The 27,878-nt window shown below is 33.7% G+C and overlaps 4 protein-coding genes across 5 annotated transcripts in view; 3 read left to right on the top strand and 1 right to left on the bottom strand.

Moving 5' to 3' along the window:
* LOC120627053 (putative uncharacterized protein DDB_G0282133) overlaps window positions 1-10,748 on the top strand; it is a 29,046-nt gene extending 18,298 nt beyond the window's left edge. Inside the window, exons 9-16 of the mRNA XM_039894892.1 lie at window positions 235-380; window positions 1,276-1,517; window positions 2,286-2,418; window positions 3,044-3,506; window positions 3,594-3,740; window positions 4,079-4,175; window positions 7,203-8,901; window positions 8,980-10,748. Coding sequence (XP_039750826.1) covers window positions 235-380; window positions 1,276-1,517; window positions 2,286-2,418; window positions 3,044-3,506; window positions 3,594-3,740; window positions 4,079-4,175; window positions 7,203-8,901; window positions 8,980-10,748 — 4,696 coding nt within the window. The remainder of the gene's footprint in view (window positions 1-234; window positions 381-1,275; window positions 1,518-2,285; window positions 2,419-3,043; window positions 3,507-3,593; window positions 3,741-4,078; window positions 4,176-7,202; window positions 8,902-8,979) is intronic.
* Window positions 10,749-13,090: 2,342 nt separating this feature from the next.
* On the top strand, window positions 13,091-13,977 carry LOC120626814 (probable prefoldin subunit 6). The gene has a single exon (XM_039894567.1). The coding sequence runs from the start codon at window positions 13,237-13,239 to the stop codon at window positions 13,603-13,605; it is 369 nt and encodes a 122-aa protein (XP_039750501.1). The 5' UTR covers window positions 13,091-13,236; the 3' UTR covers window positions 13,606-13,977.
* Window positions 13,978-15,320: 1,343 nt separating this feature from the next.
* On the bottom strand, window positions 15,321-21,220 carry LOC120626744 (testin). 2 transcript variants are annotated; one of them, XM_039894410.1, is made up of 6 exons: window positions 21,159-21,220; window positions 20,700-20,829; window positions 19,113-19,265; window positions 18,311-18,390; window positions 17,371-17,529; window positions 15,321-16,972 (listed from the first exon to the last, which is right to left on the bottom strand). In XM_039894410.1, the coding sequence occupies exons 1-6, from the start codon at window positions 21,159-21,161 to the stop codon at window positions 15,380-15,382; spliced, it is 2,118 nt and encodes a 705-aa protein (XP_039750344.1). In that variant the 5' UTR covers window positions 21,162-21,220; the 3' UTR covers window positions 15,321-15,379. The 2 variants fall into 2 exon arrangements, with proteins under 2 accessions (XP_039750344.1, XP_039750345.1); XM_039894411.1 differs by lacking the exon at window positions 21,159-21,220 and adding an exon at window positions 21,031-21,092.
* Window positions 21,221-21,383: 163 nt separating this feature from the next.
* Window positions 21,384-27,333, top strand: LOC120626746 (ras-related C3 botulinum toxin substrate 1). The gene is made up of 6 exons (XM_039894412.1): window positions 21,384-21,533; window positions 21,628-21,743; window positions 21,901-22,050; window positions 22,935-23,017; window positions 23,941-24,101; window positions 25,977-27,333. The coding sequence occupies exons 2-6, from the start codon at window positions 21,628-21,630 to the stop codon at window positions 26,052-26,054; spliced, it is 588 nt and encodes a 195-aa protein (XP_039750346.1). The 5' UTR covers window positions 21,384-21,533; the 3' UTR covers window positions 26,055-27,333.
* The last annotated feature ends 545 nt before the right edge of the window (window positions 27,334-27,878 follow it).

Here is a 27,878-nt window from a genome sequence, read left to right as displayed (position 1 = left end):
CGATAAATTTATTACCCTCCGAGGCGCGTATTAATTAACCGACATCGAGCTAAGAATAGTTTCTCAAGTATCGATCAATCTATACTTATGATCGAATTTGAGAACCTGTTCTTAGCTAGATTCATCCTTAATGGCGACTACATTAAAAATACACAGAATTTGGACTCCAGATTGATGAGTTATTTGTTAATAGGCACATGTTCTTTATTCATAAACCGTCCTTGTCTCTCTCAGAAAACTACGTACTGGATATGGCGGGCTTCTACGTATGAACCCTGTGTTTAAGGAATATGGTCTTAAAGACCTGTTGCCTCTCAAATTGGATATCCCTGACGAAGGTTGTACGAGACCTAATAAAAATATGTACTGCTTTGAAGCTGGTAAGTTCATATGTTTTAGAATATCTTTAACTTTTTTTTATATACGTATAATCAACATCATTATCAAACCCATTACCGGCCCACTGGTCTCTACAGGGCATGGATCTCCTCTCACAATGAGAGGGGTTCACGCTGGCCAAGCGTGTAGTGATAGACTTTAATGACCTTTGAGAACTCGATATGATTTTTTTTTTACTACAAATTAGCCCTTGACTGCAATCTCACCTGGTGGTAAGCAATGGTGCAGTCTAAGGTGGTAGCGGACTAACCATGTGACATGGCGCCGAGGCACTAAATCGCTTAGCGGCACGTCTTTGACGGTAGGGTGGTAACTAGCCATAGCCAATGCCTCCCACAAGACCAGACCTGAGGAAATACAGAAATTGTAAAGTTCCAAATTGCCCCTGCCGGGAACCGAACCCGGGACCTCCTACTTAAATTCACAGTGCTTACCGTTGCGCTGCAGAGGTCGTCAATTCCTTTACCGTTCAAGCAAGTGATATTTTAATTAAAAAATACGCACACAACAACGAAAAGCTAGAAGTGCGTGCCGGGGATCAAACTAGATTCCCTGAAAGGAAAGCTGTAACCACTAGGCTAATACCGTTTCGCTTGAAGGCATACTCTAATCTATCAGCCAATATAATGTAGCATTACTGGACATAGCCATCCTCTCTCATAATATGAGATAGGGTTTTAGAACATAGAATCACCACGCTGCTATGCAACAAAGCTAATTCCTAACATCTGTCTGGTGCTCAAAACAATGTTTGCCCCAACCAAGGAATCGAACCCAAGACCTTGTGCTACGTAGACCGTAGTTAAAAATGCTAACCTCTGAATGTAGTAACGAGGAAGTTTTTTTTAAGTTTTATTAAATTTAAATGAATTTCAGGCGAAATTAGAGTCAACGAACAACTAGTCCTCACAGTGATGCACACTTTGATGGCTCGAGAACATAATAGAGTTGCGGAAGCTCTGGCACACGTGAACCCCCACTGGGACGATGAAAGCCTATTCCAGGAAGCTAGACGCATTAATATCGCAGAAATACAACACATCACTTACAATGAATTCTTGCCTATTTTACTCGGCAAAGATGTTATGGAGAAATTCGGTTTAGTCCTCGCCAAAGAGGTATGTATAAAATTTGTTTTTGTAATTTAATTTCTCAGGCGGCGATTGGATAATTTTATTGTATTAGAATCGATACCTAATGCAATTTAAAGGCACTTTATATTAGATGAAAGAGATGAAGATATAACGTAGGGAGGGCGAAAAATAGCTATACTATGGTGCCAATTCTGTGTTAAATAAATCTGTAAACTAAAATTGACATGTGTAATTAAATGCCAATCTTCTTCCGAGGTGAAAACGGCAAACCTTATACCTGTCAATTTGGTTTAGTTTCTTAAGTAGACTCTTATTAACATCATTGTAACGTTACATTTCTGCTTCTGACGCTGAAATCGTTAGAATGTACGATTTGTATTACTCAAACATTGGTGCCGATTCTGTTGCACACCAATCTGTAAACTAAATTGACATTTTTAAATGGCTATCCTTGCCAGTTGACAGTGACAGAAGACAGACAAACTTTAAGACCTGTCAGTTTGGTTAATATTAGATTTTTTTATTGTAGTAATTGACTGAAGAATAACACATATAACCTACCTGATTTAAAACCATCGCCAGTAACTGAGCAACACTTCGCATGGCATGCAAGGAATTCGGCCTACATAGTATTGCCATGTGTACATCAACCTGGTTTGTAGGTGTTAAGCATCATGTAGTTAACCACAAACAACCACGAATGCTGCTTTGTGGCAAATATAACAGTCGCAAAAACCTCTACTACTTCTAAAAGCAATTTTTGAATCTCTATTGACCTTATGTTACTGATAGGGTTATTGGGAAGGATATGATGAAGAAGTGAATCCAGACGTGATTGCGTCTTTCGCGGCAGCAGCTTACCGATTCGGTCACTCCCTTTTACCTACCGCCGTTGAAAGATGGTCCAAGGCACACAAATTCATTGGTAAGTTTATATAAATGAATGTAATCTAATGAATTAATTCAGCTTTCCTATGTTACTCTTCCCAAAGGAGTTAGTCTGAAACATATAGATAATCATTAAATAATGTAAAAGTTTCAAATCAGTAAACATTACATAAAAAGCTTATGTAATTTGCTAAAATTCGCGAAGACTAGTCAAATTTGCCCAGCGCTTCAGATCACGCAGATCTTCCAAAAAGCGGTCTTTGCGCATTTTGCTCCGACACCGAACTCTACAATGCATATTTGCTAAGTGAATTAATAAATATTTCGTTACACATATGCCTGGTTCTCGTGGACTTGTATTTCCTTCGGATTCGGATTTTTATTATTCTATGGCTTTCGACAAAGTAACACATCAATCTAAACACGAATTTCAAATAAATCTGATTTGTTTCACAAAGTAATTAAACAATTTATTTATTATAATTCACAACGTTGCATTTCTATAAAATATTGTTTGTATAGCTACACTTTTTGTCTCTAAGTTCACTCGGGAACTCAAATTATTATCAGACCGAGCCATAGCAAAGCGTGACACTGTACACCTGGTTAGTTCATAAAACTTAAATTTTAAGTTACTCATATTAATATGATTTTATTTGCAGCATCAAAACGTTTGTCAGATCTGATACGAAGACCATATGATTTGTACCGAGCTGGCGTTCTCGATGAATACGTAATGGGACTAATGAATCAGGTAGCTCAAGCTATGGATGACTCCATTACCCAAGAAGTTACAAATCATCTATTCAAGAAAGTAGGAGCTCGTTTCGGAATGGACTTGGTATCGTTTAATATGCAAAGAGGTCGAGAATTCGGTCTTCCAGGCTACATGGAGTTTAGAAAGTTCTGCGGTCTCTCTGGTGCTGATACATTCCAAGATTTGTTTGGATCTATGGCGAATGAAACCATTCGTAAATATGAGTCGATTTTCGAACACCCCATCGATGTGGATTTATGGTCTGGCGGTGTTTCTGAAAGACCATTGCCAGGATCAATGCTGGGGCCGACATTTGCTTGCGTTATTGCTACCCAGTTCTCTTACTCAAGAAGAGGTGACAGATTTTGGTGAGTTGAGAAATAAATTTACTATATTATCTACTGTATATAAATATACTCGCAATTCGCTTTTACAAACCCTTAACATTTTTCCAGGTTCGAGCTACCTAACCAGCCTTCATCATTCACTCAAGAGCAGTTAGCCGAAATTAGAAAGTCCCGTCTTGCGCGTATTATTTGTGATAATACTGATATCATTGATACAGTCCAGCTTTATCCTATGGTGCTACCTGATCATGAATTGTAAGTTCATTAAACATTTAATTACACTCATATAAAGCTTTTATATTTTAAAAATTATAATATAAAAATTATTTTATCTATTGAATGAATGAATGAATACACTTTTATTGTACACCACAGAGAAAATTTACAGAGATACAAATTCAACAGCACAATAAGGTAGAACGGACAATTCGGCGGCCTTATCGCTAAATAGCGATATCTATTTTTTACAATGATTATAAAACTATTCACTACAAATTTTATGTACCCATTATTGAAGATTACCCATTATTGTTAGAATAAACTCTGGGAGTAAATGTGTTGTATTTTGGCTATATTAATCCTATCGTTTCCAGAAACCCCCGGGTACCGTGTAGAAGTGGTATCATCCCATCGATGGACTTCAGTAAATGGGCTGACCCAGTACCTTTCCTAGGTGGCGCTAAAGAATATGTAAGTAGTTTTTCGTACAATCCGTACCACGGCAAGAAATAGAAGCACCAGCACCAAACTCCACAGTAAAATTAGATTTAGCTAGTGGACGTAGCAAAGTATTGAAAAGCTTGTCATTAACTTAAGTCCTTTCTTTGCATAAACAACTCGTCAGCATGTATTAAAGCAGTAGTAGTAGTATTACATAAGAAGCACATGACAAAGAGTACAGAAAGGACATAATTATGTGCCCAATTGTTAATTAAATTACTTAAGCCGCTATCACACCTTAACGACCTCCGAGACTGGCATCGACTTCGTGAAAAACTTTTGCACTTAGAAATAACAGGGTCTCCAAATTCGAAACCCTTAAGCGGTTTTAAAAAAGTCTTACTCTTAAACCTATGAGCTCAATCCTATGAGGTCATAACGCGTCTGAACAATAACAAAAAAGGAAATATCGACTCGATAACGGTGCATACTAATAGATCTTGTTACTTGCAAATTATAAAGTAGGAATTAATAATGGTAGGATAAAGCCTTCTTGATATCTTTTGTCCTTTTTATTTTATACGTAAATCGGTCGTTGAGAAGTTGCGAAAGTGTGGTGCGGCTTTTAATACATTTTAATAAGTGATCGTTACTTCTACATGCAAAGGTACTCTGTAGAAAACAAAAGTATGTAATGACACAAATGAATTGTGCGAGAACTTGCCTTTTTCACTGTATATAATCATGTTTTCATTTACTAAGTAACTCATAATCGTGTCATTATAACTTTTGTATTAGTTTAATTAAGTATGGTAGATGCTTTTCCAGTCTATGGCCCGTATTTATACAATTTCCAAGCATGGACTATTGGAGTGTAATGCCATGATATTACTTAAACAAGTTACTATCCAATTCTACCAAATAATTATGGCTAGGTAGAAATGTAAAATTTCTCCTTAACTGTTTAATTATTTTGCCAAATAAAGTTAACATGCTAATTAATAGCCGTTCAGCATTTTGTGTGTAGTAAGAATGCACGCTTAATTATTTATGACTACCACAATTTATATTTTGTTTTAATTAATGCGGGCCTAGAATGTGGAAATTCAGCAGTCATTCCGACTAAGGTGATTTATAACTTTAAAAATATTATGATGATAAAATCATCCATATCCGTAGAACAGTCTACTGCTAGACTAAAGGTCTCTTCCAACGGTAGGGTTCCAATGGTAGGTAAAACGCGGGTCAAGGTTATAACTGTTCTTTTATAACTGCTTCTTAGAATAAATCTGGGTTGCTGTCCTTTAAACTGCTACCCGAATGTAACGGATTATACATAATTTTGTGGTGCATTAAAGATCCGTTTGTTTTCATGATTATGCAAAGACAGTTTTGCCAACATTAATTACATTTTACGAGGAGGGAAGATAGCTCGATCTTCTCATTTCCTCTCCCCTCTCCTCAGTCCTTCTATATGGGATTTTGTACTGGATATTTAAATTTAACCTAATATAACATTCACCTTACTCGGATTGAACGCAAGTTCATGTTCTAAGTATTTACTCATGCAAATAAATGTTGAGTTGCTAATTTGTCAGCAAAAATTACTATTTATATTAATATTTAAGTAACCAATATTTCAATTTTTTTTATACCTACAATATTTGAAGTTTTAAGTCAGTAGTCTTAAAAGTGTAATTTGAATTTAATAAAATATTATATTATGTACAGTTACGAAACTTCAGGTCAAGGTTTATGAAAGTTACAAACCTATTTACACTTCAAGTAGATAGGTAGTAATTTTTAATGTAATCTAAGGATATATATTTACATATATTTTTATAATTAAAGCACCTAAGTTACGCCGGTTTCACATAAGAGTGTTTTAATATATCAGAAAGTTTCCAGAAATAATAAAATTGTGCCAATTCAAAATTGACAGGTCTAAAAGCAGTGCTGTCTTTTAAACTGTATGCTTTGGATAGGATATTACTATTTTCAGACATGTTAATTTAGTTTCGTCTAGAGATTTATGTGCAACAGATCTATTGATACCATATTTCATGTCAAGTCGTACACACACTTAGGTACTGCATAACGGCAAACAAGTGTGCTCAATTTCGTATTCAATTTAGGGCTCCGGTTGGCCTTCTGCTGCGTCCATCACACAACACGACACTCCAATGTCTACCCGGCTTTAGATATGTACAAAGTAAAAGGAGAGCGGATGAAGTAAATAGTCACGCACTTTATTGCCATATTTTTGTAGATCACCAGCATTTAGCCGGTCCTTACTATTTCCACATAAGTACGAATTATGTAAATACGAAGACCATATGATTTGTACTTTGTTGTAATTATGTAAAATCATGAAGAAATATTTTTTTATCACTATTTTTATGATTTAATAACCTTTAGACCATTAGAATCCATATTTGACAGCTAAACCAACTACCAACTTTAATTAAAATGTCTAAAATCCATATCAATTTAATAAAACTGGTCCTAATGTCAGGCAAGATATATAAGAGTATGTTTTCTTGGCTAAAGATTTGTCAGTGTTGAATAGAAACTTTTGACTATATATTTAAATTAATCTAGCAGTTTCTATAAAGTTTATTGCTTTGTCTAATGTAAACAGTCTATTTTTTTTTTATCTGTGTTAGTCTTTATAATCATTACCATGAAACAAGTCGAAATAAGTTAAACTCATAAGTACCTACTTATAACTTGGCGTACTTTATAACTCGTTACAATATTTGTATTTTTTATTTATTTTATAGCTAGATAAGTTTATAGAGTAGTTTAGATAATAGTTTATGTATCGCATGGTAGCGTGTTTTATATTGTAAATAAAAGTATGTTTTGTATGAATATATATATTTAGTTTTTTTTTCACTCCCAAAAAGCACACCCTCATCGATCACTGTTAAATCGCACTGTATTAGTCAACAGTACTAGTGTAATTAGTACAGTAGTATGTAGTTAGTACAGTAAATTATAGAAGTTATGTATAATAAATGTGTTAAACTATCATACTATTGTCTAACTTCTCAGATGACAGATGCGTATACCTTCAATGGAACAGCAACTCAAAATAATCAGGCAGACAAGATATGTAATAATTCAAATGAAACCTGTGCTTCTAACAAAATTTTAAATACAAATTCACAAAATAATGACAATAGCAAAGACTTCAACATTTTAATAAAAGATAAAGAAATCAATAACTTATGTTTACATCCGACAAAGAATACTGATTGCTTAGATGCTGTTATTAACAATAACACAAATGAAGCTTCGAACATAGGCAAAGACCTAGCCAATCAATTGAGAGAGAAGACTACGTTAAAATATGTTAACAAAAAGGATATTAATGTAAAAGCATCTGAAAAATTAAAAGGACATTTTAAAAATAGTTTAAAGAGGAAAAGGCGATCATTTAATAGGAATATCGAAGACAATGGCAAAACAATAGCGCATGGAATATATGATGTAATTAAAGATCAAAATATAGAGAGGGGAGAATTAAACTTGCCAAAATTCAATCCAAGCGACATCATCAAACCTTCTGATATAGCTGATTTCAAAGTTGAAACTCTACATAATAGGAATAAACCTGATCAAAATCAATTAGAAAGAGGAGAACAAAAATATTATGACCATAATAATGACCAATATTTTCCTAATTCAAAAGAAAGGGGAAATACGAATAATGAAAACACATCATACCGCGACGATAAATATAAAACACTCATAAAAGACGAAAATTTGCATGAATCCCAGAGAAGATTTAACCCATCGTTACAAAAAGAAATACAAGGATATCATGATGATATAAATAGTAAGCATAATTCACCTAAAACCAGAGAACTTACCGAAAAAAGTGAAGAAATCAATGCAAGAGAAGATTCTAACCAGGAAAATTCATCGGATGAAGATCTAAACGATAACAGATCCAACGAAAATAATAAAATGGTTGAAAGGTTGCGTGATAATGTAAAACCACCCAATAATATTTTGTCAAGAGGAAATATACGGTATTATAAAGATAAAAAAAACAAGTATCACATCTCCAAACCTAAACCACTTAACAGCGCAAGTCATGAAAATTATGACAATGATGATTCAAGTGAAAATATTAATAAAAATAACCCATCCCTCGAGGAAGAAGATGATGATGTTCAGGGTAGAAAGTTTGTAGATAGTGAAGAATTGGATGGTAATAGATCTAAACCGTTTTCACCCAGTCATAAAGAAGAAATTAAAAATGAAAATGTAAAGCAAACTGACAAAGATAGATTTACATTTTCTCAAGAAGATGAGAGTGACGAGGACTCCGGTGAAAGTTACAAAAGAAATGAAAGCTTGCGTGGTCATAAACAGCAACCTGAAAATAATTTGCATAGGCATAGTGAAAGATATTATAATAATCGTAGAAACCCTGTATCTGCACCTAAAACAGTTGCAGATTATAGTGATGAAACGGATGAAACGGAAGATGAAGATGAATATGCAGATGATGAAGACGATGAACCTCTTGAAAATTTCAAACAGGATGGTAGAATTTATAGTAATAAGCCATCGTCCGATGATATATTAGAAAAACATAATCAACAATATAATGACAATAGAAATGAATATTTCTCATCAGCGGTAAAAAATCAAGATGAAAGTCGTAAAGAAAATTATTCCAAAGATAATGAAGACGAAGAGGGTGACCCTAATGAAAATTTTAGTAATAATAGAGACACGAGTAAACCTAATAAACAACCAAAAAATATATTGCTATCACATAATAAAATATATTATAATAATGGAAATAACTCACCAGGACATCAAGGACTTGTCAAAGAAAGAGATGAGAGTAATGAAAGCCAAGGAAGTCATAAAGAAAATCAATATCAGGATAATGATGAAGTTGACGAACGAGGTATACCTCAAAATAAACAAACGTTTAATAAATTACAAACACAAAATCAATTATATCATAACGACAACAATAACAATCCCTTACTACAATCTGATAATCCTAACAATGCACGTAACGTAAATTATGGAAGACAAAGCGCTAAAATAGTAAATGAATATGAAGATGAAGATAAAAAACTTATTGAAAATTATAACAAAAATAAAGACGTATCTACTCATATTGCACAAAAACCAGTATATAGCTATAGTCCTACCGATTCTGAGAGAGAAAATAGCAATCAAAAAGATGGTAGTTTAAAATACACAAATCAGCCCAAAATACACAGAAATAGTGAAAAATCTGGGAGACCAATAGACATTCCCATTCAAACTAATATCAAAAGTAAAAAACCACACCTACTGACTGATGATAGGTCATTTTATGGCAAAAACACAAACGACGAGAGAAACTCAAAGGAAAATTTTAGCGATAGCCGACGAAAGGAGACTCAAATATCAAATGAGGATTATAAGATTAGCCCAAAAGAACAAGATACTTACGATAAATCCAAAGCTTTAGAGAATGATGACTTAAGTAACTTTAGTTATGATAAGTTTCGGGGTGATCTAAATAGGGGAAACCTTGATCCTGATAAGGCTTCACACGAAAACTATGAAAGTGATTCTTTAGATCAAATTACAACTACTATCAAACCAAAAATTAAAAAATCACATAAAGGTATACACAGCAATATAAAAAAACCAACTAAATTTAATAAGCAAGTTCACATTAATAGAGATGTAGGAAAACCCGTAAAAGAATTAACCAATGAAAATAGCAATGAAGAAGCTAAGAAAAATTCTAATGAGAACTTAAATGGTAATTATGATAGCATTCTTCCAAACAGAGGTAATTATCGTAAAGTTGATTCAACTAAAACCAATGGAAAAGCCAATATTAAACAACAGTTTCCGAGAATATCTTCAGATTATATCCATGTAGGCTCTGATAAAACGAAAAGTAGATATTCTGCCAAGAATACTGAATCAGAAGGTACTCTTGATACTTTATCCCCAAAAAACGATAACTATGACGAAAATTTAAAAATAAAGTTTGGTAATGTTAATATAAAATTACCTGAAATTAAACTTCCGGAAGATATTTTAGCATATACTCAAGAAGTTCCTGAAAACAATAAGGATAAAACTAATTACTACAATTATCATAACGAAGATGCGGCACAATATACGCAGAAGCCTCGTGGAAACCCTGAAAATATTCACCATTACAACCCCACAGATACGACGGTATATTCCCAGCAACTGAAACCCAAAGGAGACAAAACACCTGAAGAATATGACTTTTTCGCATCATATATTAACAAACCTCATGAAGAAACTAAGACTGATGATGCAAATAGCAAAAGCGTCGTTGAAGATGGTGAAGACTTATATGAACGATTTGTTCGGGAAAGATTCGGTAGAAAAGACTCTTTCAAGGAAAGGTCTGAAAAATTGCAAGACAAGAAAAAAAAGTTACAGGAGAATAAGCCCACGACAAAGAATAAAGAATTATTTGCCAATATACAAAAAGCAATAAAAAAGGCAGAAGAAGTTCAAAAACAGGCAGAAAACAGTAAAGATCCAAAAGCTAATTATCTGTGGACTTTAGAGTATGGAGAAAAATTATAAAATCAAAGTAGTTTATAGTTGTTAAACGTTTTTTGTACTCAATATTATTGCATTTTTGATAAGGAACTGCAATTATATTACCTTTTATAATATTGCTAATGGTATGCAGAAATACCACGCTATTGTTGTAACATTATATATAAGCACAACAAATGTTTACCTTTGGAACTATTTTTTTAAATAAATATGCTAGCGTTGCTTGAGAATAAAAACAACCGACAAATGTGCTACATTGCAAAAAGCCATCCGATACAAAAATTAAAGTCAGGGCCATAGTTTAAGAAGTGTAGTGGATAGGAAAGAGGACAAATTTAAATAGTCTCGCTTAGTTCAAGTAAAGCTCCTTTATTTGGCAATTTTGCTGCAATTAATTGTTTTGGCACTAGAATTTAAAGCCGATGCTACCCGGAGTTTGAAACCCCCGACCCTGAGGTGAGTTTGCGAGATCAAAAGAAAAACAGTGGAAGTGGTCTTTTTACACTCTGTTCTTTCGTTTTGGAGGATACGAGATCACCATTGATTGGAAAAATCGCCTATTCAAAATTAATTAATTATATTTAAGTTTAGATAAGCAAATGCTTTATACTATGAGTAGAGTGTCTAATATACCTACCTAAATAGTAGTTACCTACTTGTGTAGTTTTGACTGACCTTGAAATAAAAATCTCAAAGGTAGAATTCGAATGCTCAATTGAATTTTATTTCATTTCTCGCTTTAAAACAAGAATCAATTTGAATAATCGTTGTGTATTATGGGCAAACTAAAAATATAATTGTGTAATAAATATAATGTTGTTAGGTGCTAATTAAATATATCTTTATATGTACGTACCATAGTTATTTAATTTAATAAATAAAGATTTGACTGAATTTAAAAAATATTGTTTTTATTGTATCATACAGAAACTTTTGAACCCTTCGAATTCTAAGGTCACGTTTCACGTAAAACGAAGATTACGAGAAATGCACACAAAAAGTGTGTGCAGCACGTGAGGGCAGCAACCAGAGTCACAGTAAATATATTAAAGCAGTGTGGAAACTACACACATCCGTTCGAAACGGCACACTCACACAGAAGCACACACCAACGGGGTCCTAAAGCTAACCCCGTTCTAAAATAATGCGATAATAGCCTTTGGGTCTTTTGAAAGAACTTTTCCTTAAAATTGAAAAAGTTTGAGAGGAGAATCGGGCAGAAGGTCATAACTACGCGCTCTGATTTCTTATTACCATACCCTCGGGTCCCAATTCTCGATTCGCGTGGCCTTGTGCATGTGGGAATGAAGGTATGCGACCTGATTACGGGTCGTACCACGGTAATGATACATTCTGCCATGCTCGAGTCACCGCGTCCATCCCTGGACTATTGGAACCATGCACTATTGATACCGTGGTCGGTGGAATTGCCCTGGTGTAAATACTTATCGATCTGTGTTGATATATTGGCAGCGTTGCACTTACCAGGAGATTCCCAAAAGTGGGCCCTTGAATGAGACAAATTTACCTATCAGAAGTTGGATACCTACGGACAAAGTAGTGGGGAACGCTAGTACTCAGATATTAGTAAAGACTACGTTTTTGCAGTGCTTGCATATGAGAGTGGTAATCGGTTATCGGGAACGTCGTATCCCAGGAATTGATCCACGCATTTGATGGTTAAAGCATTTATTTAGACCAAAAGCTAATTAGTTTAGCCAAAATGAATATTTTTTTCAATAAAACAAATAGCGAGTACCTATATAATATAGTATAAACATAGTTTAAACAATTTATTAATACAACGAAAGTTATTCCTCCTTCTGTGCATTAAGACCACTTAGTAGAAAAATTAATTACTACTTAAATTAAAAGACCGCTGACGCGAGTGTCTAACTCGCGTCAGCGGTCTTTTTACGTGAAGTCATATTTTATCTTCAAACATTTTTAATTTAAATTCGTAACACTAGAAAAAAAAAATATTTTGCTGACTTGCTAAAATAGTTACTAATTAACTGATAGAAAACCCTCGGTCAAGTGTGAATTATTCATTGTCAAGTTACTATGTTACGGGGGTATAGTACAAATATCTTAGGACATAGCCGAAGTGGTTACAAACACTACGACACTAGTGTAATTTAGTGTTTGTTTCTTCTTTGGCAACAGATGCAGACTGAAACCTGGCTTTACCATAAGACGTTCCGTCACCATTTATTTTTTAAATAAGATGCTGCTTATTAGACTGATTTATACTAGATTAGATTATGTTACAAATAAAAAACGTACCCATAACAATTATTGTATCTTTACTCTATGTTATCATCACTCACATCACACATCACAGAATCAGAACCGTTGTTCTGAGTTATAACCTCAACAAGTGTTGTCAAAGTCAAACCACCTACATCAAATACTTACCGTGCGCAACTTATGGATCTTGTTCTTAAATTTAACAAGAAAATAACGTGAAATCCGCTGCTTGGTAGACCAAATAAAATATAATTTCACTAAAATGACTGAAGAAATTCAAAAGAAATTGCAAAAAGAGTTCGAACTTTTCAACAATCTAAAAAAAGAATATCTAAAGGCAGTTTCACAGAGACAACAATTAGACAGCCAAATGAATGAAAATAAAGCTGTAAAAGAAGAACTCAGCTTATTGAAAAAGGATGCGGAAGTCTACAAACTCATTGGGCCAGTTTTAGTAAAACAAGATTTGGAAGAAGCCAGACAGAATGTGGCAAAACGTTTGGAATATATAAATAAAGAGATGAAGAGGTCTGACGGGCATATTTCAGCTTTAGAAAATAAGCAAGAAGCGGTTCATGAGAATCTTAACAAACTTAAAAGTAACCTTGATAATTTAAAGATTACAGCATAAGACTTTTTAATTAGCATCTTAGCTGTAACAAAAACATAACTATAATGCTAAGTTGGTTTATTCAAAAGAGATTCGAATGTCAAGCTTTTATATAGCTCTACTTTAATGGGCACTGTACAATACATGAAAAAGAAATACACTGTCAAGCAAATGTTCTTTTTCCATTGACAAATTTATTTGTGTTTACATGTAACATGGAAAGACAAAAAAATATTTAGTATTGAATTACAACTAAATGATACTGAATAAAACTATTTGTCATGCCTAGGAGTAAGAAAAGGGCAGAATTATGTTTCAAACCTAAGCAGAATTATTACTGAAAATTGTTTACTTTAAATTATTTTAAAATTAATAAAATAACAATTTAATAAAGTTTGCGTTTGTTTTAAACCTTATTTGACAAAATGTATCTTATTTCATACAATGTTGCTGCAATTTACAAAATGGATTTTGCAAATAACATTGTTTAAATTCAGTAGGTTTTGAGCTATATTTTGTGTTACAGTTGGTTATATTCAAATTCAAAATTTCTTTATTCATGTAGGCCTATCAAAGGCACTTATGAAGCGTTCATACATATCTGTTTACATAATTATAAGGGGATGGTGATAAGTTCGTACGCCAACTTAAACCTAAAGCTACGAGTGTTCCAAACACGCCCTGGTCTAAGAAGAGCCCAGAACAAACTTAGCCGGGTATTTATATATATTATTTATAGTACTTTGATATGCTATCATGAAGCGGTTATAGTCCAGTGGGTAGGAGCTCTTCACTTTCAGGGCAGCACGCCCCTCTAGCTTTTCAAAGTTATGTTATGCTATTTAAGTAATTAAAATATAACTTACTTTAATGGTGAAAGAAACCATCGTGAGGAAACCTGCATGCCTACGAGTTCTCCATAATGTTCTAAAAGGTGTGTGGAGTCCACCAATCCACACTGGGACTGCGTTGTGGACTTCTGCCTTAACCCCTTCTCATTGTGGGAGGAGACCTGTGCTCTGTAGTGGGCCAGTAATGGGTTGATATGATGATGATGATATGTTATCAATAACTGATGAACATGGGTCGAAGGGATTTCCATATGACATTTACCTAACTACTAAACCAGCTTGAAGACTTGGACTAAAACTGATTGTTATCCTAAGCTAAACTATGGTCCTTATATGATGCAATCCAGCAGTGATGTTTTGGAGCCATACACTGTATTAATTGCTAAAAGCGGAGTGCTGTATTGTTGAAATGTATACACTACACGGTTTATTAGGTAGGTCAAATCTGTCAACAAAGGTAACAAATGTTTTATAAGATTTTATTTATTATTTAACTCTTAATATTAATGGCACATATTAAATAACAAAAAAATGGGAATGTCTCTGATATAATAAATACGATAAGCCAAAATAGTAATAGCTTCAAATATGAAATGTTATCACTTTTTCAGTATAAATGCAGTCATATGACTATAAAAAACTGTAATTCTATAACAATATTATGTAATATTTTACCTATATATCAAAATCAGTCATTTATTGGTCCTCTTGTCATAACATTTTGTAAATTACTCTAAATTTATATTTATCAAAATATATTTTTCCCTATCCCTTATTGGTAAAAAACTAAAATAATAATATAACTATTTATGACACCACAAAAATACATACATTGTATAATTATTTTGTAACTTAAAACTAAATGTAAATATGTCACTTATCATAATATAAAATTTATATCAAAATATAATTTTTCTTTTTGAATTAAAAATCTATCTTGGCACTCACTTAATTTTACTTTGTACACAAGGTACACTACAAAATGGCATTTCTTGTTTAACTACAAACCGGCCGCTTAGTAAGCTTTTGCCACACATACGGCCAGAGCATATAAAGCACTCTGCATGCCAGTGCATATTACTCCAGGAGACTCCTTGTTGTTCGGGACCAATAACACCCCCGCAAGCACGACAACGCTCAGCATAAAATTGATCATAACAAGAAAGACAAATGGGAAGGCCAGTTTTATCATCTGGAACATATTTTTTTCCTCCAAGTGGTGCATCACAATGGTAGCAACAGAAATGCTGTACATGAAATGCTCTTCCTTCAGCTGCAGTATAGGGTCTTGTGAATATCAATTCATCACATCCAGCACAACGAGGTATCTCCAGCACATTGGCTAAATCTCTGGCACAGTATATTTCCCCTTTATAATAGAAGTATACAAGATCAGCCAGAAGTTCTCCACATTGACAGCATGTGAAACATTGCGGGTGCCAAATAGCCTCTTGCCCAGCTCTATCAGCTTTAACCGCTACTTCACCAGCAAACATTGGTTTTTCACATCTTTGACAGGGCACACCTTCATTGTATAATTTTCTGTTAAATTCCATTTCATCAGGATTAAGGGACATATCAGCAAATTGAGAAAGGATTGGATCTAGCTGTTCAGTGTAAGTGTTAACTTGTATAGGATTGTCGGAATGATCAAGCTGTTTGTTATCAGCTGTGTTATCCCAGTCATTACTTTGTGAAGGTAAAGGTATAGCCCCTGGATATGTATTGTAATTGGGTAGAGGTGGTGGATTATCCTCTTCGGAATGTGTTCGAAGATATTCTCTTAGAGGAGCGGTTTGCTGGGGTTCCACTTGATTTATTGGCTTCATTGTTGTAGAATACTGAGGATTTATCTTTGTGGAGCATATAGTGCCACTATGTTCAGGTGTTGTTGGCTCATGTTTCCAGCTCCAAATTTCACCATTAGGGGCAAAAATTGTTCCCTTTTGAATCTTACTGTCAAGTAATTTAGCTGTACCCATGACATTATTATTACTTACAGACCATAGGTCCGGCATTATCTGGGCTCCCAGAGATTTATTAGCAAATTCATTGACTGCCTCCTTAAACTGGGGATTCTTATTATACTCATCACGAAATAACTTAATAGGCTGTAGATAAACATCATTAGATACAGACATATTCAATTCATTCAGATTCTTAAGTAATTTGTCATACACAGGGCCATGTTCCACAGCACTCTTAATTCTGTCAGACTCAATGTGCATCACATGAAGTTTATCTTTTATTAATCTACTCAGGATGGGGCTTGATTTATAATCGGGTAAGTTTGCAGCGCTGCTAACGACATTGCCTTGTGAGTCCAGCACAAGTTTCTTATCGGAAGCATTCTTGGGAACGATGTTATATTTAACACCTCTAGATGTATTTGATATCTTTAATGGCAATGCATAGGATTTAGTTGCAGTATGTGTCTTGCTGTTTTCGACACAGTATACATCTCCATTTTGAAGAGGGCCCACTCTCACCACATTACCCATGCCCACCACATGGTCTTTAATACGAGTAATGTATTCCTGAAAAACAAATTATTTTTTTTAGCACATGTTCCACTCTATAAAGGAGTCTGACTAATATGTAGCTAGTCCTTATGCTATTATACAAGCTTCGCCATACAGTTTCGCCTATTTTAAATTTTTATAATAGGATGATTTTAAATAACCTCACAAATAAACAGCTATTTAATGAAAAATAATTTTTAAACTGGGTTTCATTTGTAGTATGGAACTACCAGAGGTTATTATCGCTGTAGATTGTGCATTCATAACAAAGTTCTACTGGTGGACTGATTCAAGAAAATCTGTGAGAATTTTGAAGACTTCCATACTAAATAATTACGGCCAAAATTGATTTCTAAATGGGTAATGCAGAAAGCAAAATTTATTTTAAAAAATTGGTTAAAGTGAACACTTACTGTATGTTCGGATTTCTCTTGATCTGAGGCATGGTGCCTTGCAGCAGTGGCTACGTCGTGGGGAGGCAGTTGTGTGCGAAGTTGTGCGCGCCTTTTCTTAGCTGCTTCTGAGCCTGATACCGGAGCCAAGGGACCCAAGCAAGACATGTATTCTGATACCTAGAAAATAAAATATCTTTGATGAAAATATATTTTACATTATTTTGATATAAATTAATAGAAATACTCATCAGAACAAACTTTTTTTCACTAACAAATAGAACAGCACCATCTATTAGAATACGCATGAATTTAACAATTCATTATTCAAAAATAACTTAGTAACAGCAACTATTTTATGAAAAGCTGCTACCAACAGATGATGGGATTGTATTCAATCAAATCCTGTTGTTGAGTTCGCAGTAAGGTAAACTGTTACTCCAATTGTGCTCTTTTAATATTAGCACCAGTGAAACAGTGCCATCTTGTTCAGTAAACCAAAACGAAGAAGAACCATACAGTTTATATAGTCCTTCTCCATAGTAACAACATAATTGACAATGCCTAATGTATCTGCATTAAAAAAATAAATGCATTTAATTTATTCTGATTTAAATTAGAAAAAATTCTCACCCAGTGCAAGTGAAATACCTTTTGCACTTTCATTGGGTGAGACAGTTGTATCCGTTGATTAATCAACCTCCCAAATTCGATTGGCTCAAGGATATGAAATTTTTGTGAAATAATTATTGCAGGACCTGACAGTTGAAATTATAATGTGCATAAATATAAAATAATTTACACCCTGTTAAAAAATAAAGCTTTTACATAATAAAATATTACAGTGTTACTGTAATCTTACCAGCTGACATGAATATCACTTGTGATATTATCTTATCACAGTTGGAAATTGATTAATATCCAACCTTAAATATGATAAAGTCTAAATAATAATATTTACCAATTCTGTTGAGGCATTCGGTGGAACCCAATCAAGTTTCACAGGTTTATCAGTTACACCACGTATTTTAATCAACGGCACTATAATAAAGCAAAACAATATTTGTTCAAAAATTTTGGTGTCATTCCAAAAATTCATTTCATTCATTCTTAAATATTCACATTTGCATTTGTTTTTTCTTCCCTTTTACTGTGTTAACATGCACAATATTAAAAAGGGGTATATAATAAACTTTTAGATAATCCCTACTAAGATTATAAATGTGAATGTAAGTTTGTTCGCTTTCACGCAAAAACTACTTAACCGATCATCATGAAACTTTGTACACATATTCTTGGAAGTGTTAGAAGTAATATAGGATATTTTTTATCCAGACATTAACCTCGGTTCCTTTGGGACAGGGGATAAAAGTGTTTGACGATTTTACACCATAACTCCGACAAATTATAACGGTTCTGTTATAATTTTAATATGTGTTTAAATTTTGCCCAAACTTTGTGTAGATCTGATGAATGTGGTTGGAGATAAAGGACAGAACTCTTCAGCGGACGGCAGCAAACCTCTCATTTAAGGCTTAGCAATGCCGAATACTTTAATTTTTTTTACAACTGCAACTAAATTGAATGCCACATCAAAAAACAAAATCAAACGCAGAAGAAGTCGAGGGCTATAGCTAGTAAGTAATAAATGAATCTAGAAACACATTTGTATTATAGACCTATACTACAGAATTTTCAGGATTTTCCTCCTGTTCAACATAGTATTTTGTGTACACAAATGGGAGTATAAGTTATACACTTACTTGAAGCTTTCTTAGGCTTGGCAGTACCAAGAAGTTCAAATTGAGCCCACCCTGATAAGTCATCATCTTGAACATCATGCACATCCTTACTGCAGTGGCAAGCTCTGCATACTTTGCGCCAGAAGTGTAAATCTAAGCCAGGGCAACCTGATCCTATATACAAAACAATTTTCATATAAATAAAATAGAAGCAACAAGTAGAAAATTAATAAGTAAACTCAAGAGCAAAACTGCCTCAATCACTGCCATCTTAAACTAGATCCATCCATAGTTTAACGTGGCAGTATAGTAGGATTTGAATCTCAGGTTGGGTTATAATTTGTCATTGTGTGTGTATTATATTTCTGTTTAAGAATTTCCAGTATCAGTACAGACTAAGGAAATGGAGTCAACCTTAAAGCCTTGGAGATCATGTTAAGCTATTGGTGCTGGTAATTATCATTTACTTGTGATAAGTTGTTTAAAAGCCTACCAATCCACATTGGACCAGTGTTATGGGTCTATGCTCTAAAACCATGTCACCTGAGAAGAGGCCTGTGAGGCAGCAGTGAGATGTTATAGGCTGTTGATGATGAAACTCAAGAGTAAGGGTTGTCTTTTTTACCCTCCCTCTGAGTGATGAGTCATTGGGAGCCACTGGACATTCTAGATGGTTATCATTCTAAGGTGATTTTGATCACCTTAATTAAACATTATGACCAAGAAGATAATAAGATATAACTACAGAAAGTTAAAGAAGTTAGAAATTATTATCAATACATATCATAGCTTTTTGTGACAGAGCTTGTCCAAGTAAGTACCAGGAAGTACTGCCGTCAAGCAACATTCAAGATTCAAAATTCATTTTTTTCAAGTAGGCCTCATATAAGCACTTGAAACAAAAGTATGTCTGCTTGTAGTGACTATACCACCAGTTTGGCCAGCAAGAAACTCAGCAGTTGCTCTTTTAACAATCATTGTTCCATCTTGTGTGAGATGAAAGCGGAGTGGCTTGCTTCCAGGCAACCTTGTTGTTAAGAAATTCATCAATAGCACAGTAGCCTCAATGTATTTAATGAGATTTACATTTTCTTTAAACTTATATAATTGTAAATCTAATATTACCTTAGCATGTCATAAAAACATATACTCAGCCCTTTTTTCTGAGGTTTTCTGCACTTTCCTAAGAAAATATGCTGATATCACTAATATATGACAGTTTCTAGTGAGTTGATTGTTTATATCCATTTTTTTTATATAGACTAATGTTTCGTTTTATAAAGATTATATTGATTTGAACATATTGTAAGTATACCTATTTCTTAAAAAATATCACAGGTCTAAGTTTATATATTGATGGAACAGCTCTTTTCTATAATATAAATATAGTATCTGTATCAGCTGCTTTGCCTTATTTTTGCAATGCTGTACTAGTTTAAAGGGTGTGGTTGCCAGTATAATTACAGGCACATCAGGCTGAGGTAGACAGATGCAGGGCCGCACATTGTAAGTTGATGTTCTTCGTATGCCTGCGATATGTTGCTCTGTTTAAGAGGTATGATTTTACAGCTACCTACCATCAGGTATTAATTTAACACAATAACCTACCACAGGAGTTACAGGGGGCGCCGGCACCGCTATCATGTCCCAGACGAGCTTTGCTCAGTTTTTCCCTTTGGCTTTCTAACTTGGATAACCAAGCTGGAGCCTCTGGCGTCTCCACACATGATTCACTCATCTAAAACGGTAAAACTTAATTGAACCACACAATTTATCAATAAAGGCAATTCAATTTTATATGATATGAGTCACAAGTTACAAGAAATGATACACATTAGAGGTTTTTCTACCACGCTTATCGTAAATAATATATTGCCCAATAACAGTAACAAAGAATATTCGGAACTTAAGGATTGTAAAACATGTTTTAAGTCCTTGCCTTCTTAAATAATTCAAATAACAAATTTAATTATAAAATAAACATTCACTACACAAAAAGAAACAAACCACAGACCAGTGTAAAATAAAGTAAATATAATAGATAGAGACACAATAGAATATAGGTACCATATCAGTATATTTTCGGCACCTCCTCAGCACAGATTTGATGATTTTGTTTGTCCACCTTTTACCGATTATCAAGATTTGAACTAAGTATTGAATAATCTTGTTCTGTTATATAATTATCGCATTTATAGAGAATTAACTTTATTATTTTCAAAATGTATTAACATTATACAGGAAATTAATAGAGTAGATCTAGTCTGTGCTTCAAAGTTTAAAATCTGGCAATAAAGTATCCATCTTTCAATTTCAATGCATTTTTTCTGTTTTACGATTGAATTTCGGTATAAATATTCGTAATTCATTAAAGAAAAGAGATATTAAATTAGAGATTATATATCAAGTGTTTATCAACATCACAAGTTATCAGATAGGAAGGTAAAATTTGTCGTGTTTGAGAACATTGGTTTTTCGTGAGTCATAGTCATAGGCTTGCTTTTATTTATCAATACGTACACTATCTTCGTTTTAGATGTCGTCAGGAAGGCCGATTAAATGTGTAGTGGTGGGCGATGGGACTGTCGGAAAAACGTGCATGTTAATATCGTATACCACGGACAGTTTCCCAGGAGAATATGTACCAACAGTGTAAGTGGGAGATCAGAATGGACTGGACTATCTTATAATTCATATACACTATGGTTTTGAAATCTTATTGGAACCTTTTATCAAACTATATCTTCACCTTCATTAAGTTTCAGTTCCAAGGAAATATACAGACTACTTTATAAAATTACTGTTTTAGATTTGACAATTATTCAGCACCAATGGTTGTGGATGGAGTAGCCGTATCCTTAGGACTATGGGATACAGCTGGACAAGAGGATTATGATAGATTGAGACCCTTAAGTTACCCACAAACAGATGTCTTCCTTATATGCTTTAGTGTAACAAGGTAAGACTGCTGCTTTAAAATAACTTTTTAATATAATTCATAACTATATCGCAACACTAGCTGTAAACGATGTCTTGGACATTGTTTGTTCCAGCTTTTTGAATTTAATTGTCTCCCAAGCTAGGCCACTAATGATCCTATAGGATGCTGGAGGAATATGCATAATTTTATAATGATATATTAGGTTTTATAAAAGCATGTAACAAAGGTTTTTTTTTTTAAATTGAATGCAAGTGGTGCCCAAATGCTTTTGCCAAATAAATTGTGTTCTATGGCCAGCTTGCAAGTTTTATATGTGCCAAATTTAATAAAGATTCTTGCACTGGTGAACTTGTGCTGAACATAGGTAACAAACAAACCAAAAAACTTTTACATTTATAATAATAGCTAACCATTATGAGATTTTGTCTTATTAAATTGTTGTTAGTATTGAAAACATGATTTTGTTTAAATATAATGAAGTTATTGATTCATATATGATTTTTGTGTTGTGTGCTATTATGCCAAAAAAATTAATGTCATTATTCTTAAACCTTCCTGAAGCCATTTTAGTAAGGAATTTTTCCTAAACGGCTGTCAGTGCTCTTTTGAGGGCTACACATATTCATGCTTCGATTGGATTTGAGCTTATAAATTTGCTAATTGATGGTAGTTGCGCTTTTCACTATCATATTATATTTCCACATATATTCCTGGACACCTTTTTTAACCCTTTTATAGTATTGTTTTACTAACAATTCATAATGGTTAATTGTCCGCTGTTTAGCTTGTACCTGTAGTAACTTTAACATTATAAAGGGTACTTACTTTACCATTTAATACCTACTTCAGAACAAACAAATGAAGAAAAGATAAATGTGTTGTTAAATGCTTCTTACTTTCAGTCCATCATCATATGAGAATGTGACTTCAAAATGGTACCCTGAAATAAAACATCACTGCCCTGATGCACCTATTATTCTTGTTGGTAAGTTATTTTTGATTTAAAATTTGTCTTTAGAGTTATTACATTTCTCAAACTGTTTCCACGTTGTGCAATTTCATATTTATTTATTTAAAGGGAATTATTTGAGACTGGAAGCAAAATAATTAAAATTAATGGTAACATAATGTCCTGCAACTTTGTCCTACCAGACTAAAAATTTACTTAGATTAGTTCTTTCAAAGCCAAAGATAGAATATTGTATAAAAATTTTGTTTAGGTTTGCGATTTGTTTGGCCGTTTGTATCGTCACAGCGCTATCCATGATATAGTCCGTCGCGCTCTTGCCTCTGCGTCTATTCCTGCACAATTGGAACCTCCCGGTTTGTTCAGGGATGATGGCAAGAGACCAGACGGTATGACTAAAGTACCATGGTCGATGGGGCGTGCGCTGGTGTGGGAATTCAACCTGCGTTGATACGTTGGCAGCTTCTCACTTGCCGAGTACGTTCCAGAAAGCGGCAGCAGCTGCCGAATCTGCTCAAATGCTTAAGCGCCGAAAATACTGTTTGTAATGACTACGTTTTTGCGGCGCTTGCGTTGTAGACTCTGGGGCCATGGTCTTCGGACACGAAAAGTTTTACAAAAATTGTCCTTACATCTGGTGACCCAAGAGTTGGCGCTTATTTAGCCCAGCGGCTAAGTCCCATAAGTGCATGCCCATAAGTGAACAGTTAGACGCCCTATATTTATTGCAAATATTAATTTTAGTTTGTAATTATTATTTCCCTACAAAAATATATTTTTCGTTGGTTTGCGATTATGTAGATTTTCGTATCCCAAACTTTTAAACCCAAACCTTTGACATAACATTAAGAGGCAATTGGATGAAAAAGAGGTTTTGGATGAAAAAAGACATTATATGAATTTTGTGACTTTGACTAACTAATTGCTTTATCTTTTTATAGGCACAAAAATTGATTTAAGGGATGATCGTGAAACACTAAGTCTCCTCTCTGAACAAGGTATGTCCCCTTTGAAGAGGGAACAAGGACAGAAACTGGCTAATAAAATAAGAGCTGTCAAGTATATGGAGTGCTCAGCTTTGACACAACGTGGTCTTAAGCAAGTTAGTATTAATTAGGATATTTCTTTAGTTATCAACAGCTTTAATTGTGAGCACACACAAAATAGAAAGTCGGTATTTTTGATAGTGTTAAAAAAGGCTCTAAAGTTTGAGGCATTATTACAAGGTTACCTGTCTATAATACTACAAGATATACTTCAAGTGTGTGCTCTAGAACTGTTTAAATATTGTACCCGCTTATCTTTTATCATTGAATTTAAAGGCATCATAAGGATGTCCATTGTTGATATCAAATGGATACAACCAAAGCATTTGCTTCCGTGTTTCTCATTTGCTTGCAAAGATCTGGAACTCTGCCACTATTTACTCCACCACCAATAATATGAGCACTTTTAAATCAAAAATGAATAAACATCTAATTTGCTTAATAAGAATAATGCTAAGATAAAATGTGTTCCACCTTACCAAATTGCAGCCAATGACGTACTTTGGCTGCAATTTAATGTATTGGTCAATGTGTTGATTGGTACCATATTTACAATAAATGTGCTGTATTTTTATTGCGTTTTCGAGAATAATATAATATTGTTTTATTTATTTTTCTATTAAATTCTACGATGGGATTCAACCTGATCAAAGAATATAATATGAAAGGGAGAGTGTAACCTCGAGTGCCTGAAATCTAAGGGATCCATAGGAGAACCACTGTCGCCAATAGTGTTAGTAGTCAATGTAAAACAGTATTTCGTGTAATTAGTCGCCGCGCCTCGTATAGCGTAGACCGCAGGATAATAGCTGATAGCTTTCACAGGTTGACGATAATTATATGTATGAAAGCTTTATGTATCGTTAATTTATCTTAAACAAACCATAAAAGTTATAAAAGTGTATTTCCAAAAACCCGTTTATGTATGATATATTAAAACCACGAAACCTACAAAAGCTATAATAAGATGAGTAGGGTTTCCAAAGAGGCAGTTGTTATTAGGCCTCGTGGGACTCGGTCTCGGATCCCATATGCTCGCAACATTAGAGGTACACTCTCTCTTTCATCGAGCTGAAACATTGCATCTTTTTATTATAATTGCGATTTGTGTATTCAACATCGTTGTAGAGCCTCTGGGACGCATGCCGCCAGCGTTTACTGTCAAAAAGCCGCGCGAACTTTTTTGATCAATAATACAAATTAGTTTATCAAGAAGTGATTAACTTTATCTCATCGTGTCATCATTGGACGTCCTTTGGGATGTCCACTGCTGGACGTAGGTCTTTTGTGGGGAGTTCAAATACCACGATCTTATGCCGCTTGGGTCCAGCGGCTCGTTCGTCATCTGTCTACCTCGTCGATGGGCATTCCCGGTAAACCACCAACGCTGCGTTTACCGGTGCGAGGTCGACATTCCAGCACCTTGGGACCCCAATGCCCATCAATCGCTTCGAGCTGCGCGTTGGGCTATGTCCGTAACTTTGGTTCTATTACGATCTCCTCATTCCTGATTTGAACACGTAGAGATACTCTGAGCATAGCCCTTGCCATCGTCCGCTGAGTGACTTAAGGTTTGCTATAATGCAGTCTTCCGAGGTGATTTAGCATCGCATTAATTAAGGTCTCTCAAAGTCACAGGTCCTTTTGGAGTATTTAATGAAAATTTATTAATGCCGCGTGGTGTCCATCAGAATACAGTTCAAGCAAACATACTCTGTGCTAATCTATTGATGGATTTAGATTGTGATAAAAACCCTCCTTTTAGGAGAGGCTATTTTTCCAGCAGAGAACTGTTATAGGCTATTGATGATGTTTCATTAATGATACATAACCACCATAAAAAAAATTAGCATTGGTAAACAATTTTTCCCGTTTAAAAAAAAACAAAGTTTATGACTTACATTCCTGCTTCATTTGTCATATGATTTCAGGTGTTTGATGAAGCTGTTCGTGCTGTGTTGAGACCAGAACCACAGAAGAGACACCAGAGGAAGTGTTTAATTATGTAAATATGGCAAATGTTGACACCAATATGTCACACAAGCAGGAATCTCAAAGCAACAGTAATAATATGTTTCTAATCCAGTATTAGAACACTTCAATTCTATTACAAATTCTCATTATTAGCAATTGCCTTATACATTTAATGTGCCATAATATAACTAAATGGTGATATTTCTTCTATGTGAGACAAAATTGATATTAGCATCACAACGTAAATAGTTTTTAATTTATGTTCTCTGCTTATCAAAGCAAATGAAAATGCCAAAGATTTTAGAATAGATATGTAAGTTTCAGTTATTTTAGTTGCATTTTAGGAGCTGAGGTTGGAAACAAATTGTTACTGTTTATAAATATTTGAGAAATAATAATATTATTATTTTTATAATATTATGGAATTATGACCTCAAAAATTTTGACGTTTCGAATTATTCTTATGCAACTTGTGAATAAGGACTGACAATTAGTAATGAAGCTAGTTATGTGAAATGCATACTCAAATAATAATAATTTCTTAGTTGCAACCTGCAAGGATGAATATTTTGTATTGACAGGCATTTATATGATAACCATCTGAATTTTATAATAGTTTTCTTCTATACATAAAATACAACTTAGAAATAATAACTAGGCACATAATAAAATTAGTATAACTTAGCTAGAAATAGCTAAAGATGGATAATTGAATGCTATAAAAGTGTATTTGCCTTAAGAATGGATGAATGTTCTCAGGGTAAGCTACATCACAAAAATAATTATTTATTTAAGCTTAAACAGTTGCTTATTGTTGTTCAAGAAACTTGCATACATTTTTGTAACCTACACTGAAGGTACAAGTATTTTTATTGCATAATTTATAGCATTGAATATAGATAACCGGTTTCAATAATTTGATGCAATGCATGGCATATCAGATGTAAAGAAATAAATAGGTACTTAGATTGATATTTTTTTTGGGGTTTGTTTTTGTATTTGTAAGTACTTATAGATTAACATTTTTACAATCATTTGAAATTCATTTATGTAACTAATAGTATTTTTTTGCCAATAGATGGAAATGTGATGTAATCAAGTGTTTTATAGTCTTCTTTTTAGGTCAAATATTTTTGTATGTGAAAATCATAGCTTAAGATGACGACGGCATTTTAGTGTGATTATACCGCATCGATATTACTCATGAATACTTTATAGACTGCTTTGAGTTACAGAAGACGCTTTGAAATTAATGTGTATATAAACTTTAATTATTTATGTAATAAGAACAAATGCGCAATTTACAAATAAATCTTATTGTAATATGTACTGCACTTTATAAATTATTGAATTATAGCTGCTGTTTTTTTTTACATTTACCAGTTTATATATAGTATAATTGAAACAACCATTTAAATTATGTAATTTAATATAACACATTGTTGTTTAAACATTATAGTCACGATTTTTGGGATAAAACATTTTACAGTTTGAATTACATCAATCGAATGACGATTATTATATTGCAATAGTATTGCACTTGCAGGTATGATATTTGAAATACAATAATCTAGTATAAATAACAAGAAATGCCAATTTTAATCTCTAACATTTAGATAAACATTTATGAAAAATATATATTAGTAGCAGATATGAATTATATATTTTATTTTGCTTCAATTATATTTTTAAAGTTGCATAGAGAGGTGTTAAATCCCTATATAGTGCACTCTCCCAGGAGAGGTTTATTAAACAGTCATGTTGAATTGTGGTAATGAAACTTAAGCCCTGAGATGAATGAAGATAGATATTACTTTCAAATGATGGAATCTCTCAGTTATGTGCGATGAGTAAAAGAG

The sequence above is a fragment of the Pararge aegeria genome, chromosome 10, assembly GCF_905163445.1.
Source record: "Pararge aegeria chromosome 10, ilParAegt1.1, whole genome shotgun sequence".
Taxonomy (NCBI): Eukaryota; Metazoa; Arthropoda; class Insecta; order Lepidoptera; family Nymphalidae; genus Pararge; species Pararge aegeria.
The sequence above is the reverse complement of the archived record's forward strand: the minus strand, read 5'-3'. Positions and strand labels throughout refer to the sequence as shown.

What these genes read in the sequence shown, in the direction of transcription:
- LOC120626814 (XM_039894567.1), top strand. Translation starts at nt 13,237, where the DNA reads ATGACTGAAGAAATTCAAAAGAAATTGCAAAAAGAGTTCGAACTTTTC.
- LOC120626744 (XM_039894410.1), bottom strand. An exon ending in CAAGCCTAAGAAAGCTTCAA is followed by an intron (nt 18,391 to 19,112) that starts GTAAGTGTATAA and finishes GCTTTATTATAG; the next exon opens with TGCCGTTGATTAAAATACGT. An exon ending in CGAATGCCTCAACAGAATTG is followed by an intron (nt 17,530 to 18,310) that starts GTAAATATTATT and finishes TTTATTTTCTAG; the next exon opens with GTATCAGAATACATGTCTTG.
- LOC120626746 (XM_039894412.1), top strand. Translation starts at nt 21,628, where the DNA reads ATGTCGTCAGGAAGGCCGATTAAATGTGTAGTGGTGGGCGATGGGACT. An exon ending in GGAGAATATGTACCAACAGT is followed by an intron (nt 21,744 to 21,900) that starts GTAAGTGGGAGA and finishes TTACTGTTTTAG; the next exon opens with ATTTGACAATTATTCAGCAC. An exon ending in CACAACGTGGTCTTAAGCAA is followed by an intron (nt 24,102 to 25,976) that starts GTTAGTATTAAT and finishes ATATGATTTCAG; the next exon opens with GTGTTTGATGAAGCTGTTCG.